Genomic DNA, 22,054 nt, shown 5'->3' with positions numbered 1-22,054 from the left:
GAGGGCAGTGGGATTTCACCAACAGACAAAACCTGCGAGGGAAATAGCACCCATGGTCCATTCTAGTTCATTGTCCAGGAAGTTAGCGCAGGGTGGGGGCTCCAGGATCCTCGCTGGCGCCCAGCTTCATTTCTTGAAGGTGGGTGGATGATGTGCAAGCATTTCAGCAGCGAGTCCACCGGGTTTAGGAAAACTTGAGCCTTTGCTTTGTGTACCCTGTCACCTTGGCACTGGCTCTGAGTCCAGGGGCCTCCTGCCCAGCAAGGGGGTCCTTTAGGAGCCATAAATAGGGATGTAGCAGTGCAGGGTCCACCCTCGAAGGCTTGTCTTTGGTTGCTTGTGTGTCTGTCCAGGTTCCTCCCCTGAGCCTTCTCAACCCCAGCTTTGCCTCACAGTGACATTGAGGCAAGAGGCTTTCATTTTATTCTTGCTTGTGTAAAGACTCTTGAAAGCACCTTATTATAAAATCCCAGAAGTAGAAGAAAAAAAAATAACAATTGGCCAAATGCAGAGATGGCAAGTTTTGAGTTTAATAGGTATTAGCACAGTGTTTTATCCAGAGATCAATCTTGCTCTAGGTAATGTGTTATCTTTGCCAAGTGCCCATCCTGATAAAATGTTATTTTTATCAAGCTCAACTCCCAGATAAACATCTCCTACCCTTTTCTCCTCCCCCCACCCACTCTTTCCTGATAAAACTGATTCTTCATGTCTGATTTTCTCCTAAGGGATAGTTTAGAGATGTGGAAAATATGTGTTGATACTTGTTATTTTCTTCTTCCCGTATAGATCTCTCTTGAATTGGAGTAGAGCTTTAATGTAAGTCAAGGTGACAGAAGTGGGTGCAGACTATGAAGACAGGAAAAGAGGGTCTGGGAAAGGAAGATGGTCATTTTTAGTTAAAGGGCTGTCCAGGCAGGCTTGGGCTTGTTTTTTCTTGTTTTTAATTCACAATTGAGCTGAGCATAATAACACTGATTGAGGTGGCACAGTGGTTTCTAACAAAGGGCTGCTACAGAAGGATCCACCACATTCACAAAAATGCCTGCTTCTGTTTCTGATTGAACTGGAAAAACTACTCTATGAGGCAGCTACCCATGCCATGGGGTCGCTCTGAAGTCATTGCAGCATTAACAAATGCAAATGGAGTCCTGCTTGTCTGTGGTGCTGAGCTCTTTCTATGATCTCTTTGCCAACACTTTCAGTATCTCTTTGGGTTTAGCTCAGAATGCAAACCCTGAGTAGTGAGCGTGGCCTGCATGCAGCTTGCTAGTCTCGGAAGGTCAAGCAAGTATGAGAAGGGCTTGTATGACCTTGATCAAAGCCAGTTAACTGGAGAGGAGACAAGGTATATTAGAGGCCCCTGAGAAGAGGGTGCACTTGCAGTCAGCCCTCACTGTTGCTAGCTTCGGAAAGGACCATTGTTGGGGCATACAATCCCCACCATCAGTCAGTAAGGAAAGTAACTCTCAACCAGACCTGTCACATAAGTAATTTCAGCTGCTCAGATAAGCAGAATGACCACCATCTTGGAGATAGATGGAAGCAAACACTCATTCAGCTTTTGGCATCGTTGTTTTGTATTCTGTTTTCCTCTTTCTGTCCCAAGGCGTCAGTAGTGTTACCTGCAAACCCAGAGAAGGTTATCGTACTCCAAGTGTGCTCTTCCTGATTCCCAGCACTCCCTAGGGGAGCAAGGTACCAGAGTTCTGTTCTCATGCCACCCCAATGACATCATGACATAAGGGCGTTCTTCTCAAACTTGCTGTGTGGCTGAGGATGACCTCAAACTTCTGATCCTCCTGCCCGTACCTCTGTAGTACTTGAGCTGAGAGCGTGTGCCCTTGTACCAGTATGTGATTCTGTAGCTGGAACCTAAGGCCTAATGTAGGCTAGGAAAGCACTAACATTTGAGCAGTTGGATCCTTCTGCATAGGAGTTTCAAGCACATCTCCATAGGTCAGAGTTTTGCTCAGTGTGTGTCCCTTGATTACAGTCCTTGAGGAGCAAGGGGTGTTCATAGATAAGGTTAAGCCTCGGGGATTTTATCTGCATTGTGCCATTCAGAACTTGATCTCGTTGTGATTTCAGCATTATCATCCATACCCTAGCCCTCCTCTATCCCCCACTATAAACCTACACCAATAGTTTTTGATAAGTAAACATTGTAATTTCCATCTAAAGCAAAAGTAGCTGATGGGAGAAAAGGGTTTATTTTGGCTTACAGTCTTGAGGGGGAGCTTCAGCATGGCAGGAAAAGGATTACAGAGCAGGGGCAGGACATCGAGTCTTGCCATGACAGGAGGCAGAAAGCAGCAAGAGGGAGCTGAACTCTGGCAAAGGGGAACTGGCTGTAACACCCCTAAAGCCTGGCCCTAGCAACAAACCTCCTCTGACAACCTCCACCTTCCAATTTGCCACCAGCTGGGGACCAACCACGAAAACATATAGATCTATAGGGGGAGCATCTGATTCAAATTGTCACAATGAAAATAGTCACCCAAATAGTAATTTAAAGTTCGGGGCAAATGTCAATTCACATACTGAGTAGAGAATACCTTTTCCCATTCTGAGATTGATGTACGTAGAATAAAAGATGAAGCCTTGCTCAAGAATCATCCCACATTGCTGTCTTGATGTGTTCAACATTTGATCTACAGAGGCCCACATGCATGCATGTACACACATGCACACACCGCCTCAGTAAACATCAACTGTAATTCAGGACATGTGACTTGCCACCCTGGGAAAATGGTATTGAAAATCTATAAGGACTATGGATTTTTTTTTCATAGAAGAATAACACATTTATTGCAAAGATTTAAAAAGTTAGATCAGTGGATATGCACTTACAGCCCTGTTCACCCTGAGTGTTACTGAAAAGAGGATGAAGAGACTGTCGAGCAGGTGCATGTCACTTTCTGTAGTCAGGAGCCACAGTGATGGCCTACGGAAAGATCTCAGTGCACACGCGGCCAAGGACAAAATTATCATACTTGTTTTGTGTTTTGCTTTCGTGACCTACGAACCAGGGGGATTGTGTGCGGGTGTGACGCATGTTTGAGGAAGGGCTGGAGGAGCTGTGTAGGAAAAGCCTCCCAAGCACCATCTCTGGAGGTCTCCTCTACAAGCTTGTGCTGTCTTTGAAGCGCTGCAGGGAAGGGTCAGCAATAACAGATAATTGAGGCAAATGATGGCCAAGAAAACTGGAAGCTAGAAAGTGAGTTTATTTTTAATTCTAATTTATTTATTTGAGAGAGAGAGGCAGATAGAGAGAGAATGGGTGCGTCAGGGTCGTCAGCCTCTGCAAACAAACTCCTCTGGACACATACATGCACCCCCTTGTGCAGCTGGCTTAGGTGGGTACTAGGGAATCGAACCTGGGTCCCTTGCAGGCCACCTGCTTAACTACTAGGCCATCTCTCCAGCCCCAGGAAGTGAATTTATGATGTTCTCCCACATTGGTCTGCTGTTAGGATTTGGGGTGGGGCACTCACAGTTCCAGGATACACTGTTATGTTTTTTCTCTCTACTCACTGGTTTTTGAACCACTTCATGATCAAAGTGAAACCCTGACTTAGCTGTCAAGTGGATAAATGTGGTGATTTGAATATTAAATTTCACCCATAGCCTGAAGTGTTTGTGATTAAACCTTCTATTTAGTCCCTGCCTGGTAGCATCTTTGGAAGAAAGAGTCTTCCTGGAGGAGGTGTGTTACTGAGGGTGAGCTTTGAGGTGTATAAATCCAGCCACTGCATGTGGAGAGCACAGAATATGAGTATGAAGTCTGGTCTGCCATGTTTTCTCTACCATGATAAAACTCCCCCTGGAAACTATAAGCCTGAAATAAACCATTTCCTCCCATAAGCTGCTTCGCATAGGATGTTTTTTATTTTTGTTTTTTTTATTTGAGAGAGGGAAAGAGGCAGAGTAAGAAATAGAGAGAGAGAGAGAGAGAGAGAGAGAGAGAGAGAGAGAGAGAGAGAGAATGGGCGTGCCAGGGCCTCCAGCCACTGCAAACGAATTTCAGGTGCATGTGCCACCTTGTGCATCTGGCTTACGACAGTACTGAGGAATTGAACCGAATTCCTTTGGCTTTGCAGGCAAGCTCCTTAACCACAATGCCATCTCTCCATCCCCAGATCGGGTGTTTTGTGCCACCAACAAGCAGGTAACTGCAGCAGTAAATTTCACAGGAGTAGAATACATCATGCCCTTTGCCTTTTGCCTTGCTTGGCGGTGACGTGCTATGTACAAAGTTTGGCTGCCCATCGTCTTTTCCTTGGCTACCAAGGAGGATCTGCCACATGCAGAAGCAATTAGACTGAATTGTCCTGTTATAAGAGTAGTTATTCCAAGGCCAGTTGCCTCCACCTTTCAGAGCTCAGGATATTTGGTGCGCGCATACACACACACACACACACACACACACACACACACACACACACACACAATATATGGGAAGCCTTGAAGTCCATGGACCAGAGGTTTTGAGGAGCAAAAAACTGCTGTCATTGCTCATTACAACAAATTGCAAGCACTTAGAGCCCAAAGCCCCAGCTATGGGTACAGCAAATTGGCACTAAAAATATCTTCATTTTCTCCACTTAATGAAGTCTTCTAAGACAAAGTTCTTGAAAATGGTTCCACAGAGGGGGGAAGAAGTCAGAGCTCATTCTGCCGATCACAGAGAAATGAATCCAGGCCTTCTTCGCTGGCACTGTGCTTGCAAATTCCCTTTAGAAGCCTGAGAGGGACTCTTTTTCTCTCTCCGCCTCTGTCTTTGCCAGAAGGTCCCCAAGGCCTTTGTTGGAACTTCAGTTTGCTTTGGTTGCCAAAGATAGTTTCCAGAAAGTCACTCCGGGAAATCTTCGGGCGAAGCATTCCCTGTTTACCCCACTAATGAGCGAGTCTGTGCTGGAGACTGTGCCGTTTCTTCCCACTGCACGGCTGATGCTTGGAGCATTTCAGAAAATCTGTCTTGCTATGACGGGCGGCCATGCAAAAGCTGGTAACAGGTCAATACACTCAGATCTTTGGTGGACGTCCAAAGATCACAATTTTATTTTTTTTAACGTGGAACTTTCGAGATCTTAGGGAGTTTTTAGGACGTTTCTAAAATGACTGTGGCTTCAACCTTGCATCTATTTTGAAATTTGAAGTAGCATTGAAGGGGAGTGTGACATATTTACATCATGTCATGGAATGCATTGTGTTGTGTTTTAAAACATTCATGAGAGCTGGCGAGATGGCTTAGTGGTCCAGCACTTGCCTGAGAAGCCTAAGGACCCTGGTTCGAGGCTCAGTTCCCCAGGACCCACGTTAGCCAGACGCACAAGGGGTCGCACGCGTCTGGAGTTCATTTGCAGTGGCTGGAGGCCCTGGCGCGCCCATTCTCTCTCTTCTCTCCCTATCTGCCTCTTTCTCTCTCTGCGTCACTATCACATAAATAAATAAAAGTGAACAAAAAAATTTAAAATACTCATGATGCAGGAGAAGTTGGGAAAGTCAATGAAATGCAGTGGCCCGTGGTTGGCCTAGAGGAAAGTCAGGAGACCCAGCTGCTGGAGCCATAAATAAATAAATTTAAAACTCAATTAAATTGATTTATGATAGAGGGAATCAAATAGGCTCTACGTTTGGAAGAAGGAGGCCAGGAAGTTGGGATAGTCATTCCTGGTTCTGGGCCACGTGATCGTTGCTGCTCTGAGCTGCTGGGAGAGGCTGGGGTAAAGGAACTGGGACCTGAGTCACAGCCAGCCTGCTGCCCCTAAGGGGCAGTGTGAAGACCTGCTTTGCAGCTATCCAGAGATCTGGGGCGACGTGGAAGCTGGTGTCTGTTGACCTCCATTACAAGGGAGCATCCGGTGCTCCTCACCAGAGGCCGGCCTCCAGAGAGAGGTGCTGGGCTGTGGAGCCCATGCACACCTACAGCTCTGAAGAGTTCCCAGGTGCCTGTAATAGTATAACCTGGGTTATAACTGATTGTCCTAAGGGTCCCATGGATGAGTCAGGAGTGATTGCCACCACTGACTAGATTCCGGTCTTGTGGGGAGCAGTGAGCAGAAGACACTGTGGCTTGATGCAAAAAGGAACCGTGGACGGCGAGCCAGTGGGCTTGAGCTGCGAGCTCTCTCTGCCGTTTGTTGCTGGGATGACACTGAGCACGTGAAATCTCTCTCAGTCTCTCATGTTACCAGTCAAATGGTACGTAAAGAATTAAGAAGAGATAACACATTCCCTCTGTCTCAACCACACAGTGCATCCAAGCACCAGGCATGTAGTCAGCGCTTGGCAGGGATGGAGCCAGCGTTTATTGAATTTGATGGATGACCTCGGAGTAGATGGATTTGCTTTTTCACGTGCTCTGCCTGTCGCTGTCATGGAAATGGGATCGAAGACCATCGTCCACAGCATCTGCGTGAGGTCTATGGAGGCAGGGGCTCTAACCAAGGAGAACACTGTCATGCTTTAGGGCAAAAAAGGCACAAACAATGTTCAAATCTGGCTGCCACAAGGTTTTGTAAACTAGATTCTGCTAGGACACAACCACACCCATTTGTTCGGTGGTTTTTGTGGTTGCTTTGGGGGTACAGTGGCAGGACTGAAACAAGAGCCCTCATGAGTACCCCTGCCATAAGGATTGGCTTGGGGATAGAATGTTTGAAATAAAATGAGAAGAGCAAGTGCTTGGAGCATCAGGAAGAGTTGGCAGGCCCCAGCGACAGATTGTACGTAGGGAAGATCTTGCCATATATGGTTAGGGATGTCTTCATCACCCACAAAAGGATGTGGGGAGATAGCTTTCCTAAAGTCTGGCCCTGAGTGCGGGATTTTGGTTTCCTAGCCTGGAGATCTGCTTCCTCATCACTAGAAGGCCCCTGAGCCCTACCCCTAAGACTTGTACACGCAAGGCTCCACCTAGGAAGGAGCCCCACAGCTCCGTCCCTTTGTGAGTAAGGGGCAGATCCTGCACTCCCTGCAAGGCTGCGACCCTCCACTGAGGTTCCTCGAGAGTCAACACAAGAACTGATTGAGATCCTCGCTTAGGGCATTTTGGGTGACAGGTTCCTAATCCCCGTCCCTGCACTACACGGAGGGTGATTTTCAATTTTGCTGCTCTGTTCCGATTCCTAGATGTTTTGATTCTCAATTCAGAACATCCGTCTCGAGTGAATTGAGAGAGTCAAATTCGATGATAAATTTATGCTTGTTGAGAAGTTCTGGAGGGAGGAGAAAGATGTTGTCAACTAAGGTTCTGAATAAACGTTTTGTTTGACATTTCCAACTCCAAGGGGGCTGAACCCACAGATCAGCACACACTCACGCCGCGTGCAGAAGTAGAGTGACGCTGAGCGAATGGGAGCCTGCGGGAAAGGGTAGCAGCGGCAAAGGTGTGGGGCCTGGCACACTCTTGCTTTCTCCGTCCTGCCTTCTGGGTGAGGGGCAAAGCTAGGGGAAGAGAAAGGGAAGAAAATGGATAATCTCCTTGGTTTAAACACAATGCAGGATAAAATGTAAGTATATATGGCCGCATCCCCAGATTGCCATTTACAAATGGCAACATGGAGTCATGGAACAACCCAGTGCTTTGCCTGAGGCCCTTAACTAGCAAATGAAAGACTCATAATTCAGGCCCAGCTCTTCCTTATCGCCAGTGCTCTTGTATCTGCTTCAATATTCTGCCTGGTTTTAGCTCTCTTTCTCTCTCTCTTTCTTTCCCCATCACATAATATTATAATTAGGTATCATCTCGTTCTATAGTGGTAGGTTTAATATGTGTTAGACATGCATTTTTTATACATCTTCTTAAAAATTTATTTCTAGATATCATCCCTTCCCTTCATCCCGTCTTCACATGCTTGTTAAGTACAGGACAGGACAGTGTCAAAGCCAGGCAGTCAAGAGTCTTGAGTACTGGGCATTGTCCTCCAGGATGTGGTCTGCAGACCACTGGACCATTGTGGTCTCTGTCTTAGGCAGGGTTCTTCGGAGATGCAGACCCAGGGGCAGCGTGTGGGTATGGGTACATGCACACTGTGAGGAATGGGCTTTTGTGACTGCATCGACCAGCCGGGGCCCTCTGAGATGTGCTCCTGAGCTTTCACACCGGAGGCCCAGCAGAGCCAGCATGCAGCTGCCCTCTGAGCCTGGAGACCTGAGGACAGAGAGGCTCCAAGGCTAGCTCCAGCTCACCTGCCCACAGCCTGTAGCTCTGGGAGAAACAGGTGATACAGTTCAGATTCCTCAAGTCTATAGGGAGGTAAAAGCCAATGGCTAAGTGCAAAGGTTGCCAGACAGGAGGAGCTCTCTCTTCCGCCAGGAACAGTCAGCTTCTTCCATTCCCACCTTCTACTGATTGGATAAGACCTACCTACCCTGGAGAAGCATTTCTGCTTTGCTGATATAAATGTCTATCTTTTCACACACACACACAAAATGCCATCATGGAAACAGAATATCTGGGTACCCCATAGCCTAGTCATATCAAGTGATAGATAAAATTAAAATTAACCATCACAGTCCCCATGGGGTTACTCATCTGCTACAGAGTATGCCTTGAAGTTACAACTAGGGATTTAGAAACTTCCAGCACATTTGGACTTTGTGCCAACATGGAACATGTGATCCGTGGGCTCCTCCTGTCGAAAGCGGGTATAGACCAGCTTGAAGTCACGTGATGACTTACACCTGGAGCAAGCTCCACACCAGCCATAGGTGTTAGGGACACATTTTCATGTTTGTACAGGCCATGAAATTCAGTGTGGTGGGATTCATGGGGACCTCGTCAGTCAAGTCATGAGCAACCTTGCTGGGTGTGAAGAGAGCCAGTAAGACGTAACAGAGATGCAGCCTGTGCCTGAGGAAGTTGGCTTCCGTTCCTCGTGTGACTCTCTCACTGTTCCCACTCCCAGTGGAAACTTGAACACACTGGGTTAGGGGCCAGCAAGGTAAATTATAATGGAATGCAAGAATCTGAATGGATAAACTCAGCTGTAGGCGTGGCAAAAGCCACAGGGCCTATTAACATTAACATCTGGCCACTTGGTGCTGGAACTGGAAAGGCCTGTTTGAGGCTGGGTCTCTCTGCCTAGCAAGGCCACAAGAAGTGATAGCTGAGGGAATGCCTCCTTTCCTCCCGTTTCAGAAGAGGAGAGAGGCAGAGAAAGGGGAGGGCTTGGGAAAGAGAATGTAGGCTCAATACAGACTAGAAATGACACCTGGGCTATTTACTGGACACGTGTTCCAAGCCAAGCACGGAGCACAGCATGAGTGCTGCCCTTTTAAATAGAGGTTCTTCTCGCCAAGGCCAGTTATTATTCCACATGTCCTTACTGGTGACAAATCAATAGAATTCTGAAGGCCAGAAAATACCTGCTGATGTTTGAGAACTAAGTTTGGTTCACACCGTTCGGGGTCCGCAGCAAGGTGGAAATGGACTCAGTGTTGATGGTAGTCCCTATGAGTGCCTCATTAAAGGTTAATTTGCCTAAGCATCGGACCTGTGAGACCTTGTGGGGAGCAGCAAGGGGAGGGGAACACGCCCTCGGGTGGGATGTGCTTTCCCACTGTTTCCCGTGACTGCACTTCAGACAGGCTGAGGCTGGGGACAAGAAGGATGGAGACGCAATACGTCAAGACAGTGCCAGGGGGTTGGGGGATGGGGAGATAGCACATGGGTAAAGCTCCCCATCTTAGAAGCATAAGGACCTCAGTTCAATTTCAAATACCTGCGTAAGTGTCCGCCTATACTGGGGAGGTGGATGATAGACAGGTGGTCCCTGGAGCATCCTGGTCAGTCTAGCCCAACTGGTAAGTTTCAGGACAATGAGAGACCCTGTCTCAAAAAGAGGTTGCCAACACACACACACACACACACACACGTGACAAAACCTATGTCAGAAGAAGCCAGTGTTTGTGGTCCTTTGCTCCCACATCTCACAGTCCTGTGTTAAGGAGATTTGTCGCCTTCAGCACCTTAAAGTCCAACCCATCATATCAATTCCAGTGTCTCCTACCCTACTTGGGAACTCGTGTGCCAGGTGCCGCCCAGTGAGAGGCATAGACTCTGTATGGGGGATTTGCTGTCAAGCCTTCCAGCACTGGCCTCATGTTAGCATTCATGTTCCCATTCCACAGAAGGAAAAACTAAGGCTCGGAGCCTTAGTCCTTCCCCCCCCAAAATAACTGAACCCTAAGTCCCTTTTCTGACGTTCCTGGGTCCTTAAAGTCCCTGAGCTCTCAGAGCTCCTGGGTGCCTGCCCCAGTGCTCCCACATCCTCTCAGGAGACGGAAGCTCCTCTCGGGCCCCAGGGTATCTGGGTATCTGTAGCTATCACTCAGCCCGCGAATCCAGAAGCAGGCTCAAGTGCAGAGTCAAAGACAGCTTGCTTCCTCCTGGACTGGCTTAGGGCCGTTGCCCGGTGTAAGCATTCAGAGGCTCAGGCTCCTGGTCTGTCCTGGGGACGGGGGAATAACCATTGCCTTGTGCTGTGGTGACCAAGACAGTGGACGTGTGGCATGTGTGTTTCCTGTGGACCTTTCAGCTGTGGTGTGCACGCACTCTGCTGGGAACAAGACGCTCACTCCTCCTTCCCCACCTGGCGTCAGGCCCCGTGTTCTTTGAGCAAACACAATTGCTATTCCTCTTTGCCTTGGTGGAACTAATCTGGCTTTAGCAAACATGGAGATTGCTTTGGAAAGCCGCGGTAGGAGCTAATCATTGGCCAGCCTGGTCACACTGTACCCGTGATCCACCTGTGATTTCAAAACCCCTACAGTTTTGACCTGTGGCCCAGGGCAGTGAGATTCGGTGAGTCATATTTGTTGCACTGATGAAGAAGATCAGAGGCATAGACGGTTAGTGCTGAGGTGACTATGAGACACAGAGGAAAAGGAGTCGCTTCCATGAAGGAACAAAGGGGCATTGAACAGCCCTGGGGCAGAGGCAACATAGCACAGACAATACCCAGACAGTACCCAGACAATGCCCAGACAATACCAGTGATGCGGGTGAGCTACAATTCATCCCTGGATCTGCTCATCCAGTTTTGCAACTGGGGGAGGGGAGCAGTTGGGAAACTCCATCGGGTCTGGGCTACAAGGAAGAAAGGCTTAGCTTAAGGAACAGGAATGTGTTTTACCAGCTGCTAAGAGGGTAATTGAGACAAGATTTATGACTCAGTGGCCTCCTGTGGCAGGACACCTTTCCTGGGGAAATGCAGACATCTATTCACCCCCCTAGGGTATTGAAGTCAGACCAAAATTTGACAACTCTAAAATCCAACTTAGTGCCAGGCATGGTGGCACGTGCTTTTAATCCCAGCACTCTGGAGGCAGAGGTAGGAGGATCGCCATGAGTTCGAGGCTACCCTGAAACTCCATAGCAAGAGGGAAGCCATACCTTCCAAATCAACAACAATAAATAAATGAAGAATAAATAAATAAAATCCAACTTGGTGAGCCCCACTCCAGCATACGTGATGACTCACACAAGGTATAGCCCAGGAGCTCGTTGCCTGCCTTGCAAGCAGCTCAGACGGGTGCAGAGTCTCCTCTCCCGAGCAGTTGTTGCCGCTTCTATAAAACCTTGCAGAGGAGCCTTGTGAATCTTAGAAATTTCTGGAGCGTCCTTTGAGGTTGTTTCCTTCCTGAGTCCCATGAGCCTCCCTGCTCCCTCATGGAGAGCATGTTGCAGTGTGGAGAAGCTTACTATATGGCACCTCCCTCATTCCTGGGTGCTTAGATCCTGGGAGTGACAGCTTTGGGTCTGTCTTATATTGCTGGATTTCCCTCTGCGGTCAGCATGTACTGGTCACTTACTATATGTAAGGGGTTTTGATTAATTGTCTTTCTGAAATGGGATTTTTACATTGCTATTTTTTTTTTAAAGGTTGGGAATGGTGGCGCACACTTGAAGTGCCAGAACTCAGGAGACTGAATCAGAAAGATTGTTCCAGAAAACGTAGGCTATATAGACCTTGACTCAAATCTTAAAGCAAACAAACAAACAAACAAACAAAACCCAACAAAATTCATTCATGACCCCACAGTGGTTTCCAATCCACCCCATAAGACCTACAAGGTTCTGAGCCCATCAACATTTTGATGTGGAGGATGGAGGAAGACAAAAGGGATTAGATAAGACAGAGGAAAGACTACTCTGAAAGAGGAGAGTTCTCAGTGGAATAAGGTGCAGGAGAGGTGACATAGAGGGTACTATGGCAGGAATATGGTATGTTTAAATATTAAAGTTATCAACTGTTGGCCCTGGTGGTGTAGACCTTTAATCCCAGCCCTTGGGAGTCAGAGGTAGGAGGATTGCCATGAGTTCAAGGCCACTCTGAGACTACAGAGTGAATTCCAAGTCAGACTACAGAGTGAATTCCAAGTCAGCCTGAGCTACAGTAAGACCCTACCTCAAAAATAAATAAATAAATAAATAAAATTGCCAGGCATGGTGGCATACACCTTTAATCCCAGCACTTGGGGGCAGAGGTAGGACGATTGCCATTAGTTCGAGGCCACCCTGAGAATACCAAGTGAATTCCAGGTCAGCCTGGGCTAGAGTGAGACCCTACCTTGAAAAACCAAAATAAAATAAAAACAAGTAAATAAATAAATAAATATCATCTGCAAAACTTATTCTGAAAGTTCACTTCAGGAAGACATGGCACAGGCCCAGCATAAGACAGAGCGGGTACAAACATTAACATCACCATTCTGTTACCCAAATGTGATGTAATGGTAACAGACTCTCTGGGCAACCTTGAGATCGGCTGTGCGCCTCCTGTCTGCACGTTACCTGTTCTTTTATCTTGCGGTCGGCACCCGTATGTACCTGCGCAGCAACGACCAGGTTAGGTTCTCTGTGATAAGCACAAGACAGGAAGACTCAGCCTACACGCTCATTAAAGGCCCAGCCTTCGCGGGAAACCCTGAGTGAGACGTCTTACCAAGCACAGCGTGCTCAGGGGCCACATTCCTTTTTGCCGTGTATTGACGGCTCTTGGAAGGCGCTAAAGGAACTTTGCTTACAGACGAAGGAGCCCCCCTCCCCCCCCACCCCACCCCCGTGCAGGCGCTGCTTTCAGAACAGGGTTTGGAAGGACGGACGGACAAGTAGGAGTGAACTCGGGACGCACATGGCAGAGCTCGCTGCTGTTCCTTTCTTCCTTCTGTTCCTCTGGCTCCTTCTCCTTCTCCTTTTATTCCTCTTCATATGGGTCCGCATCAAGAGGGTCTGCCTGCAACTGGGTCCTGTGGGGAGGAAGGCGGCGCACTAAACTGGGAGCAATTGTATCAGGGCTGTCCTCTCTAGGTCACATAATAATGATTGTTACCCTGAGAAGTCATTCTCTGCTCAACGCTGAGCTCATTTCAGTCTGGACACAACATTGATTTCACAGTCCTGCCTTCCCTGTGTGATGGCACTGTGGCAGGAACCTGCAGAGGTAGCACTTAAAGGTTCTGGAAAGTTCATCTATATATTTTTTTATTTTTATTTTTATTTTTTGCTAACTCTTCCATGGTCTGTTCTTTCCTAGATGGGAAGCCGGTGTCCCTGTCTCCCCTGGAGTCCCAGGCGCACAGCCCTCGGTACACAGCCACCAGCCAGCGGGAACGTGAAAGCCTGGAGGTGCGCATGCGAGAAGTGGAGGAGGAGAACCGCGCGCTGCGCAGACAGCTCAGCCTGGCCCAGGGCCGAGGCCCCGCTGGCCGCCGTGGAAACCACTCCAAGACCTACTCTATGGAGGAGGGAACAGGGGACAGCGAGAACCTGCGGGCGGGCATCGTGGCTGGCAACAGCTCCGAGTGTGGGCAGCAGCCAGCTGTGGAGAAGTGTGAGGTAAGGAGCACAGGCTGGCCACCCATAACCCCAGTCACCCCTGGGCCTTGATAAAGAAATAGACATGGGCTGGAGAGACGGCTTAGCGGCTAAGCGCTTGCCTCTGAAGCCTAAGGACCGCAGTTCAAGGCTTGATTTCCCAGGACCCACGTTAGCCAGGTGCACAAGGGGGCGCACGCATCTGGAGTTCGTTTGCAGTGGCTGTAGGCCCTGGCACGTCCATTCTCTCGATTTCTCTCTCGATTTCTCTCTATCTGTCTCTCTCTCTATTGTGGTCAAATAAATAAATAAATAAATAAATAGAAATAGACATGTCTGGAGGGGACAAATGCTGGGTGCTTTTTAGCCTCTCGAATGCTGGGCTATCACATCACCTGTTGCTTCACTGACTTTGTGTGTTGGTTACTTTTCTCATTGCTGATGACAAAAATCAGCTTTAGGAAGGGAAGCGTCATCTAGGCTTACAGTTCCAGGGGCCACAGTCCATCACAATGGGAAAGCCATGGTGGTAGGGGCAGGAGGCAGCCGGTCACGTTGCAGTCACAGTCTGGAAGCAGGAGACAATCAGAATTAGGGATGGGCTATAAAACCTCCAAGTCCCACCCAGCTACTTCCCCTAGCAAGAGCCGAACAGCGACACCAGCTGGTCACCAAGTATTCAAACACATGTGCCCTGTGCCCGAGGACAGTGTACATTCAAACTTGTATCTCTTGTTGTATATGTCTGGAAATGGGGACTGAGTGACGTGGACAAATACCACCAGTCATATGACAGGGTCTGGGAATGCCCTCACTTGGGAACCTCTGCTTTTGCCTGGTAGAAGGTGTGTTTGACTTCCTGCATCCCTGCCCATCAGGTAATGTTTTCCCTTTAGTTGAGAATGGGGTGGCTTAGATGGGACCTTGCCACAAGGTGGATTGCCCCAAAGTGAGAAAAACAACAGTAGCCACGTGTTTTCGTTTTTTATGATCTACCTAAAGAAACAGTTAGAATGAAGGAGATTAAAAGGATAAAGGAGAAGTCAGTGTTGCAGTCCAGTTTGCATTCTGGTAGAAATCACCTGACCAAGGGCAGCTTGTGGGGAAAAGATGTTCTATCTTGGCTTACAGACTCGAGGGGAAGCTCCACAATGGCAGGGGAAAATGATGGCATGAGTAGAGGGTGGACATCACCCCCTTGGCCAACATAATGTCGACAATAGCATCAGGAGAGTGTGCCAAACACTGGCAAGGGAAACCTGGCTATAATACCCATAAGCCTGCCCCCCAAAATACACTGCCTCCAGGCAGCTGGCATTCTGAACACCTAAGTTTATGGGGGACACCTGAATCAAACTGCCCACCACAGTGAAAAAGGGGAGAATGTCAGCGAAGGAGGAAGTGAGTCATCATCCAATTCCTGTTGTGCCCCATCTCCCCATCCCCAGACATTGTTTCATTGGTGCTCTCACTATCTCTCGAGGGGCCTTCATTCCTAACCCTGCATACCATTGGCTCTCAGCCTGTGGGGGGGTCAGTCGAAACCCTAACCCCATTCCAAACTTACTAGCTGTATGGCTTTGGGCAAGCATTATCTCCTTTTGTGTGCCTGTGTTTTTTCATTCACAAATTGTGGATTAAAATCAAGTTTCTGCCTCAGAGTATTTACTTAGTGGCAATCGATATTGGAATTTGGGAGACTCTTTAAGATTGTTTTATTAATATTACATTTCACTGTGGACCAGTAATGCAATAAACAATATGTACATCTTATTTATCTCTTTGTTGATGTGCAGAGGTCATGTTGATATGAGGGACGTCAAGTTTTGAAGGGTCCCTTTATCTCTTGTCCCAGTTCAATTGTTTAATATTCCCATGGTAATCTCATTTCAGCAATGGACCCCAGAGTTTCGTTCATTCCATCCACATTCTTGCTGGTGGGAAAGGGGTAGCATGAAGACAGGACAGGGTGTACTAGCTTCTTTAGAAACACTTCCTAGCTATCTCATACTTAAGGCTGAGGGTGTAGCTCAGTGGTCAAGCACTGGCCTCTGATAGTGAGGCTAAGAACCCCCTCCACAAAAAAGTCCCTCGCCGTCTTCAGTTCCTTTTAAAGCCCACTTGCAGGATTTAGTTTCAAGGCTTCCTTTACCTTGTACACAGCTGCAAGGGAGCCCAGAAAAGATGGAGTTGATTCACAGGAAATCCACTAACATTCTGAAGTTTACTGTTTACAAAGCTGCTGTGTTACCAGTGAATACTTTCTGACCTATGAATCCTAAACTTGGTTGAGCATTCTCTATCCTATGAATGAATCCTAAACTTGGTTAGACATGAGAATTGCTATGTTTCCAATATGCGTATCGATCACATTACCCTCAGACCTACATTCTCAGAGTCTACAGGAACAGGAGCCATCAATATGGGTCTTGGAAAATGTACCCAGATGGTTCTGGGATGGAAGTGACTGCAACTCTCTGCTTAAGGGCACAACATGGAGGAAGGGTACAAGTTGTTGATTCCTCTTTGAAAGGTGAAGCAATAGTATTGTAATTTATACTCTGAACTTGTTAACTCTTATCAAAACTCACTCTCTAATCTTTTGACTTGCACCTCAGAGCTTTTATGCACTTGCTTTTCTTCTCTTTCTGTGTTCTCATTCCTGATGTTGCTCATACCCTTACAATGTTCTTCTCACAAGAACTCCTGAACTGCTCCCTGGCCCCATTCAGAGATTGCTTCATGAATTCAATGACTGTTGCATTTCAGAATGAACCATGTCCCTGCACACTCATGTGGACACTTTGTCTGCATGTCTTTTTCATCACTTGGTTAAGATTTTCACCACCCACCCCCCAAACACACACACACAGAGGCAAAAAAGAACTGTCAGTCACTGGAGTCAGAACAGAAGCCCCTTTGTCCGGGCACTTTTATTATGACAAGTTATGAAGTCACCTAAGTCTCGTCAGAGTGCAGAGCCACCTAGCCAAGGACGCTGCTGTCATCTGTGGTCACTCCGAAACTTCTCCTGGATCTGACAAGCACCTCTGCAAACTCTACCATAATGATACCCAGGCTGTCAGCCAAGATCCCTGGTGACAGATCATCAGGCCTCACCAGTCCCTGTGCCCTCTCATCCACTCCTAAGGGCATGGCCTTGGATTCTCCAAGCAACGTGATTTCAGCTGAGGCCTGATTTCTGTGTGCCTTGCGACTTAGAGCCAAGTTTTATCTTCACTCTTACCCCCAATGCAGAAGGATACATGTCTTTCTTGCCTTTCTTGTTCTGGTCTATTCTGGGAGTTGGCCGTGGTATAGCATAGAAAACTGTTAGAACTGAAAGCAGGAATCCCAAACACGAGTTCACTGGTCTTATGAGCTTGTCAATTCACTTACCCTCTTGGAGTCAATATCCTCCTAAAATAAAGATGCCCTTGAGGATGAAATAAGTCAGAGGGCGGTGTGTGTGGGGGGGATTAAGCTAGCTCAGTGGGATGTCCTTCCCGGTTGCTGTGTAGCAAGTCAACAACATTTAATGGCTTTAGGCAACAACAGACATTTTATGAGCTCTTACTGTGTCTGGGGTTCAGAAAGGAATTAGCTGAGTGATTCTACTTTAGGGGTCCTTCATCTAGTTGACATTGGTTAGTGGCTAGAGCAGTGGCCCAGAGACTCTCTTTCATTGGGTGGGCTCCTTTGGGGTTCCTCACAAGGTGGTGGGTCTCCACTCTAAGCTGCTCATGTAGTAGCTAATGAGCAAGGCACACAGTGTCACTTGTGGTAACGATTTATTCTGTGCTCTGACATGCTCACAGAAACCCACCCACTTTCCAGGGGAAGTAGTACACGCTTCATCTTCCAACGGAGGCAGGTCTGAGAATTCATGGTTTTTCCTTAAAGTCATGGCAATAGATGTTGCTGTGAGAAGCTCTCTTATGACGGGCCACCCCTTCTCTGTCCTCCCTTCTTGCTTTGATTTCTGGTTCCTAAAGGTAACATAATTGGGGTAAGAGTTAGCGCTTATTCATCCCTTAGAGTGTATCAGATTCCATGCTAAAAAAATTATATTATGGGCTGGAGAGATGGCTCGATTCCCCAATTAGCCAGATGCACAAGGGGTCACAGGCATCTGGAGTTCATTTGCAGTGGCTGGAGGCCCTGGTGTGTCCATTCTCTCCCTTTCTCTGTCTCTCCCTTTCTCTCTGTGTCTGTCACTCTTAAATAAATAAAATGAACAAAAATTATTATAAAAAGTAGGACTTTGAATACACAATAATTTTCTTTATTTTACAAATGAGGTTAGTAATGGTTACTTCACAGTTTCAAGATCACATAGCTAGATTGAGAATTGAGTTTGAACCTGAGTAATTTGCTTCCAGAACCACGGTACTCGGATCTTCTGGAGCTCAAACTCTTAGCAACTGAGGCTTGGTCTATGTGGTTACCTAACCTCAAAGGCTGTGGGCTGAACAGTCACGATGTGAAGTAATCTCACTCTCTGGATGCTCTTGCAGCCCCATGGGAGAAGTGATTCTTTGGTGAGTTATAAGCCAGAATTCATCCTATAAAAGGAATCAGATTGTTTTAAATTGCCTTCCAGATTGAAACTGCATTTGTTAGTTCATGAAAGTTTGACATTTCGTTGAAGGCATTATGTCTATAAAACTTGACACTTCTCACTTATATCCTCTGGGCCCCTAAGTAACCCCACGAGTATTTTGATCTGCTTAACATATTTTTTAACTTCATCTTTAAGGAATTTATGTAACTTAGCAGTAGGAAGTCTTGCCAGCTATCTGCCCCATCTCACATTGCTATTGGAAGTTACCATGATGGCATTTGGACTTACATTTCATTAGCTCCGTATGTCTTCCTCGGAGCTTTTTCAAGGATGTGAGGCTGCTGAAATATCCTCCCTAAATGTCAAGCCCTGGAATCAGGGAATGCTATGGCTGGAATGTACAGGACTTTTCTTAAATGGTGATGTTCAAGGAGCCCTGAGCATGTGACACTTTGCAAATGTTACGCTATACAGTCGTTTTTTCTACCCACATTTTATAGTTCAGACTTAGCAAGACCTCAGCTAAAAAGTTGCTCATCTAGGTTGTGGTTTTTGTTATTTAACTTGTTAAATAAAAGCACATGTCACATGAAATTGACTGTCCCTTCATCCGCTAGGTATACAGCTAGTCCAGGAACGTTTCCATATAGTCATATTGTTGAGCTGTGCTTTTCTAGGAGTTTTTTCACCTTGTAGAACTGACCTGGTCACCTTAAGCAACTCCTCTTTTCTCCCCACCTTTAGCCGTTGGCAACTGTTCTTCCACTTACTGTCTGTGAATTTGACAATACCCTATGTTTCTGTATTTGTCTTTCTGTGACTGGCTTATTTTGTCTCACTCAATGCCCTCAAGGTTTACTGGGATGTCACATGTGACAAGGTTACCTTCCTTTTCAAGGCTAAGTGATACTCCCTCGAATGTATATTTCACATGTTTATCCATTCGCCTCTAAATGGAAACGAGCTGTTCTCTTTCCTTAGCTTTTGTGAACAGAGATGTCGTGACCATAGTGTATGCCTGCCTGTGTCTGAGAGCCTGCTTTGCAATTGGTGGGATACATATGCAGAAGTAGGAATACTGCTTCATGTGGTAATTCTATTTCTACATTTTTTTTCCAAGAAACTACTGTACCATTTTTTTATAGCAGCTACACCATTTTATGTTCTCACCAGTGGTGTGCAAAGGGTTCCAACTTCTCCGCATCCTCACCACAGGTAGTATATCTTGCTCCTTGTAAGAGTCAGCTTCCCCAGTTGGAGCATCCAGCTGTGAACTGATCAGACAGAACAGAGAACTGAAAATACATCTTCTGGCAAGTGATCATAGTAAAAGAACTTCTCCCTAACATCCCTGAATGTTGAGGGTCTGCCCAGAATACTCCAGTTGGCCCCATCAGCTCTCCTTCACAATGCTTTTCCTCCATCTCCTTTCATTCTTATACACACCAGGTCTTTCTTACCTCAAAGCTCTCCTCCACCTGAAGTACACTAGCATACTTCAAAAAGCACATGCTCCTCTGTCAAATTTTTGGATCCAGCTTTCCAGGCTCCATTGTTTTACAACATTAATCTGTTCACACACATCATCTTTGCCCACTAATTTTTTTTTGCCCAGACTCATCATGTAATATTCTACATATTAGTTATATGTACAGTCCTTCATCAGAACCCAGATTTGGGTTCTAACATTCCCCACAGATACCTAATTTGTGGATATTCTCGAAAATGCCATGGTATCTGCATATAAATCTATCCATATCCTTCCCTATCCTTTAACTTCTCTCAGAATAATAAGATATACCAATATAATGTAAATGCTTTGTAAGTATTTGTGATACTGTTTGTTAGAGAATAAGGGAAAAGAAAACTGTTTGCACTTGTTTTATTTGCAGGGCTTCCCATCTGGTATTGGTTGAATCTCCATGTGTGGAATGTGAGGGAATGGGGCTCAGATTATGTTTATTTGATTATTTTCTATATCTTCTTCCCCACTGGAATGTCAGTTCCATGGTATGTGGTTGGGGAGCTGTTCTCTCTTGATCACTGCTGTGTCCCCAGCCACATTGAGTGTGGCAGATAGTAGGCCACTCATCACTCTCTGAATGGTGTCCTGGCTAATGGGTATGGACTGAGTTTTATGAGGCTGATCACCGGGATAACCCAGATGTATGCTTGGAGCACATGCCAGTCATGATGGACCAGTATTGGGCTGTTTTGTAACAGCACACATTACCCCAGACATGGATTTCTCAGAATCATTCAGGCTTCTTTAAACTCACCTGAAGGTCAAGCTCACACCTCATTATATGTTCCATGGAACATGGTGGTTTTCTTTAGAACCCAAGAAAACTGATTATAAAGTAGCCAGGAACATGGGCTGGGCTGGAAGAAAGGAGTATGGCCAGGATGGAGATGTGTAGTTCACTCCTTAGCTCCTTATTTGTTATTGAGGCTTGCTGGTGGAGCGTCCCTTGTAAAGGCTCCTCTCACATCTGGCTCTGTAAACACTGTGACCCAACCTTCCCTCGCAAAGCCTCTAAGGAAATGACCATCAAAGCTAGGTGGAATCTACTTATGCTTTTTTAAGGTAGAAACAGTTCTGTTTTTTTTTTTTTTTTCTTTCTTTCTTTCTTTGTGCTGAAGCTTGGTTAGAGAAACACAGACTTTGACCTTGACCAGTGGTCCTCCAGAGGGAAGAGGTGTCTGAGAGGAACAGGGGCGTTAATGGCACTGATTTTCATCTTAATGGTTGTGCCTGTGCTTCACTGAGGCAGGGTGCGGTTTCACAGAAGAGCCGTGTGTTCAGCCCTTTGCCAGCTGAGCCCTGGCCCCTTGGGGTATTCACTCACCTGTCCTGCCTGCGCTTGGCTTTCAACGTTTTGAATTTGGTAAACCTGGATGCTAGGAAAGCTTTGTCTTTAGAAATTAAAACTCTTACATTACAGAGGCAGATGTTGAAGCTAACAGGCATTAAATAATGTGCCCAATTTAGCTGGCTGCGGGCACATGAGGCCATTTTGCAGCTCCCTGACTCCCAGGGTATTCATTGTTCTTCATCCATTGTTCTTCGGGCTCTCGAAGCCTTGTCCATCCCCTTCCCTCTCCTTTGCCCCTCGCTCTGGAAGAGTCCTCGCTGTGGCAGGTCGCAGGGAACATGGTGGCTGGAAGAAGACCCACCTGTGGTTGACGTATCCTAGTGGGAGGAAGTTGGCGCCTCTTTGGGGGCAGGAAATCGGAAGTGGATCTGTGAGCACCTGTCCCTATGCCAACATGGTAATAATGGCACTTAGCTTTGACTGTGTTTAGTGGACATCCACTTCACGGTGGTCAGACAAAGCAGTGGCTCTCAGGTAGGGCCACTCAGCCAGCAGCAGGAAGCAGGTGGTCCCCAGCTCTACCTGCTCCCCCTGCGTCAGAAGCTAGGGAAGCTCAGCAGCACTTGATCTTAACAGCCCTCCGGGTGACTCTGGCGCACACTAAAGTCGGAGAATCACTTCCTGTACCTTCCCCACCACCCCTAGGCACAGTGCCTCCATTGAACAGAAGGGGCAGGGGGGTTGTTAAAGCAAGAGGATGGCCACAGTTTCTCATGTGCATCCACTTGGTAAAGCTGAGTGAGCAAGTTCTCTACCTCTGTTTTCTCACACTCACCCATACATCAT

General features: G+C 46.9%; 1 protein-coding gene across 3 annotated transcripts in view; it reads left to right on the top strand.

The window, feature by feature from the left end:
- The window catches only part of Large1 (LARGE xylosyl- and glucuronyltransferase 1), a 576,767-nt gene that overhangs the window by 249,714 nt on the left and 304,999 nt on the right, over positions 1–22,054 (top strand). For all 3 annotated transcript variants that reach the window (XM_045152294.1, XM_045152293.1, XM_045152295.1), the window contains exon 3: positions 13,548–13,849. In XM_045152294.1, coding sequence (XP_045008229.1) covers positions 13,548–13,849 — 302 coding nt within the window. The remainder of the gene's footprint in view (positions 1–13,547; positions 13,850–22,054) is intronic.

The sequence above is a fragment of the Jaculus jaculus genome, chromosome 6, assembly GCF_020740685.1.
Source record: "Jaculus jaculus isolate mJacJac1 chromosome 6, mJacJac1.mat.Y.cur, whole genome shotgun sequence".
In the NCBI taxonomy this organism is placed as follows: Eukaryota; Metazoa; Chordata; class Mammalia; order Rodentia; family Dipodidae; genus Jaculus; species Jaculus jaculus.
This window is presented reverse-complemented; position numbering and strand designations above follow the sequence as displayed.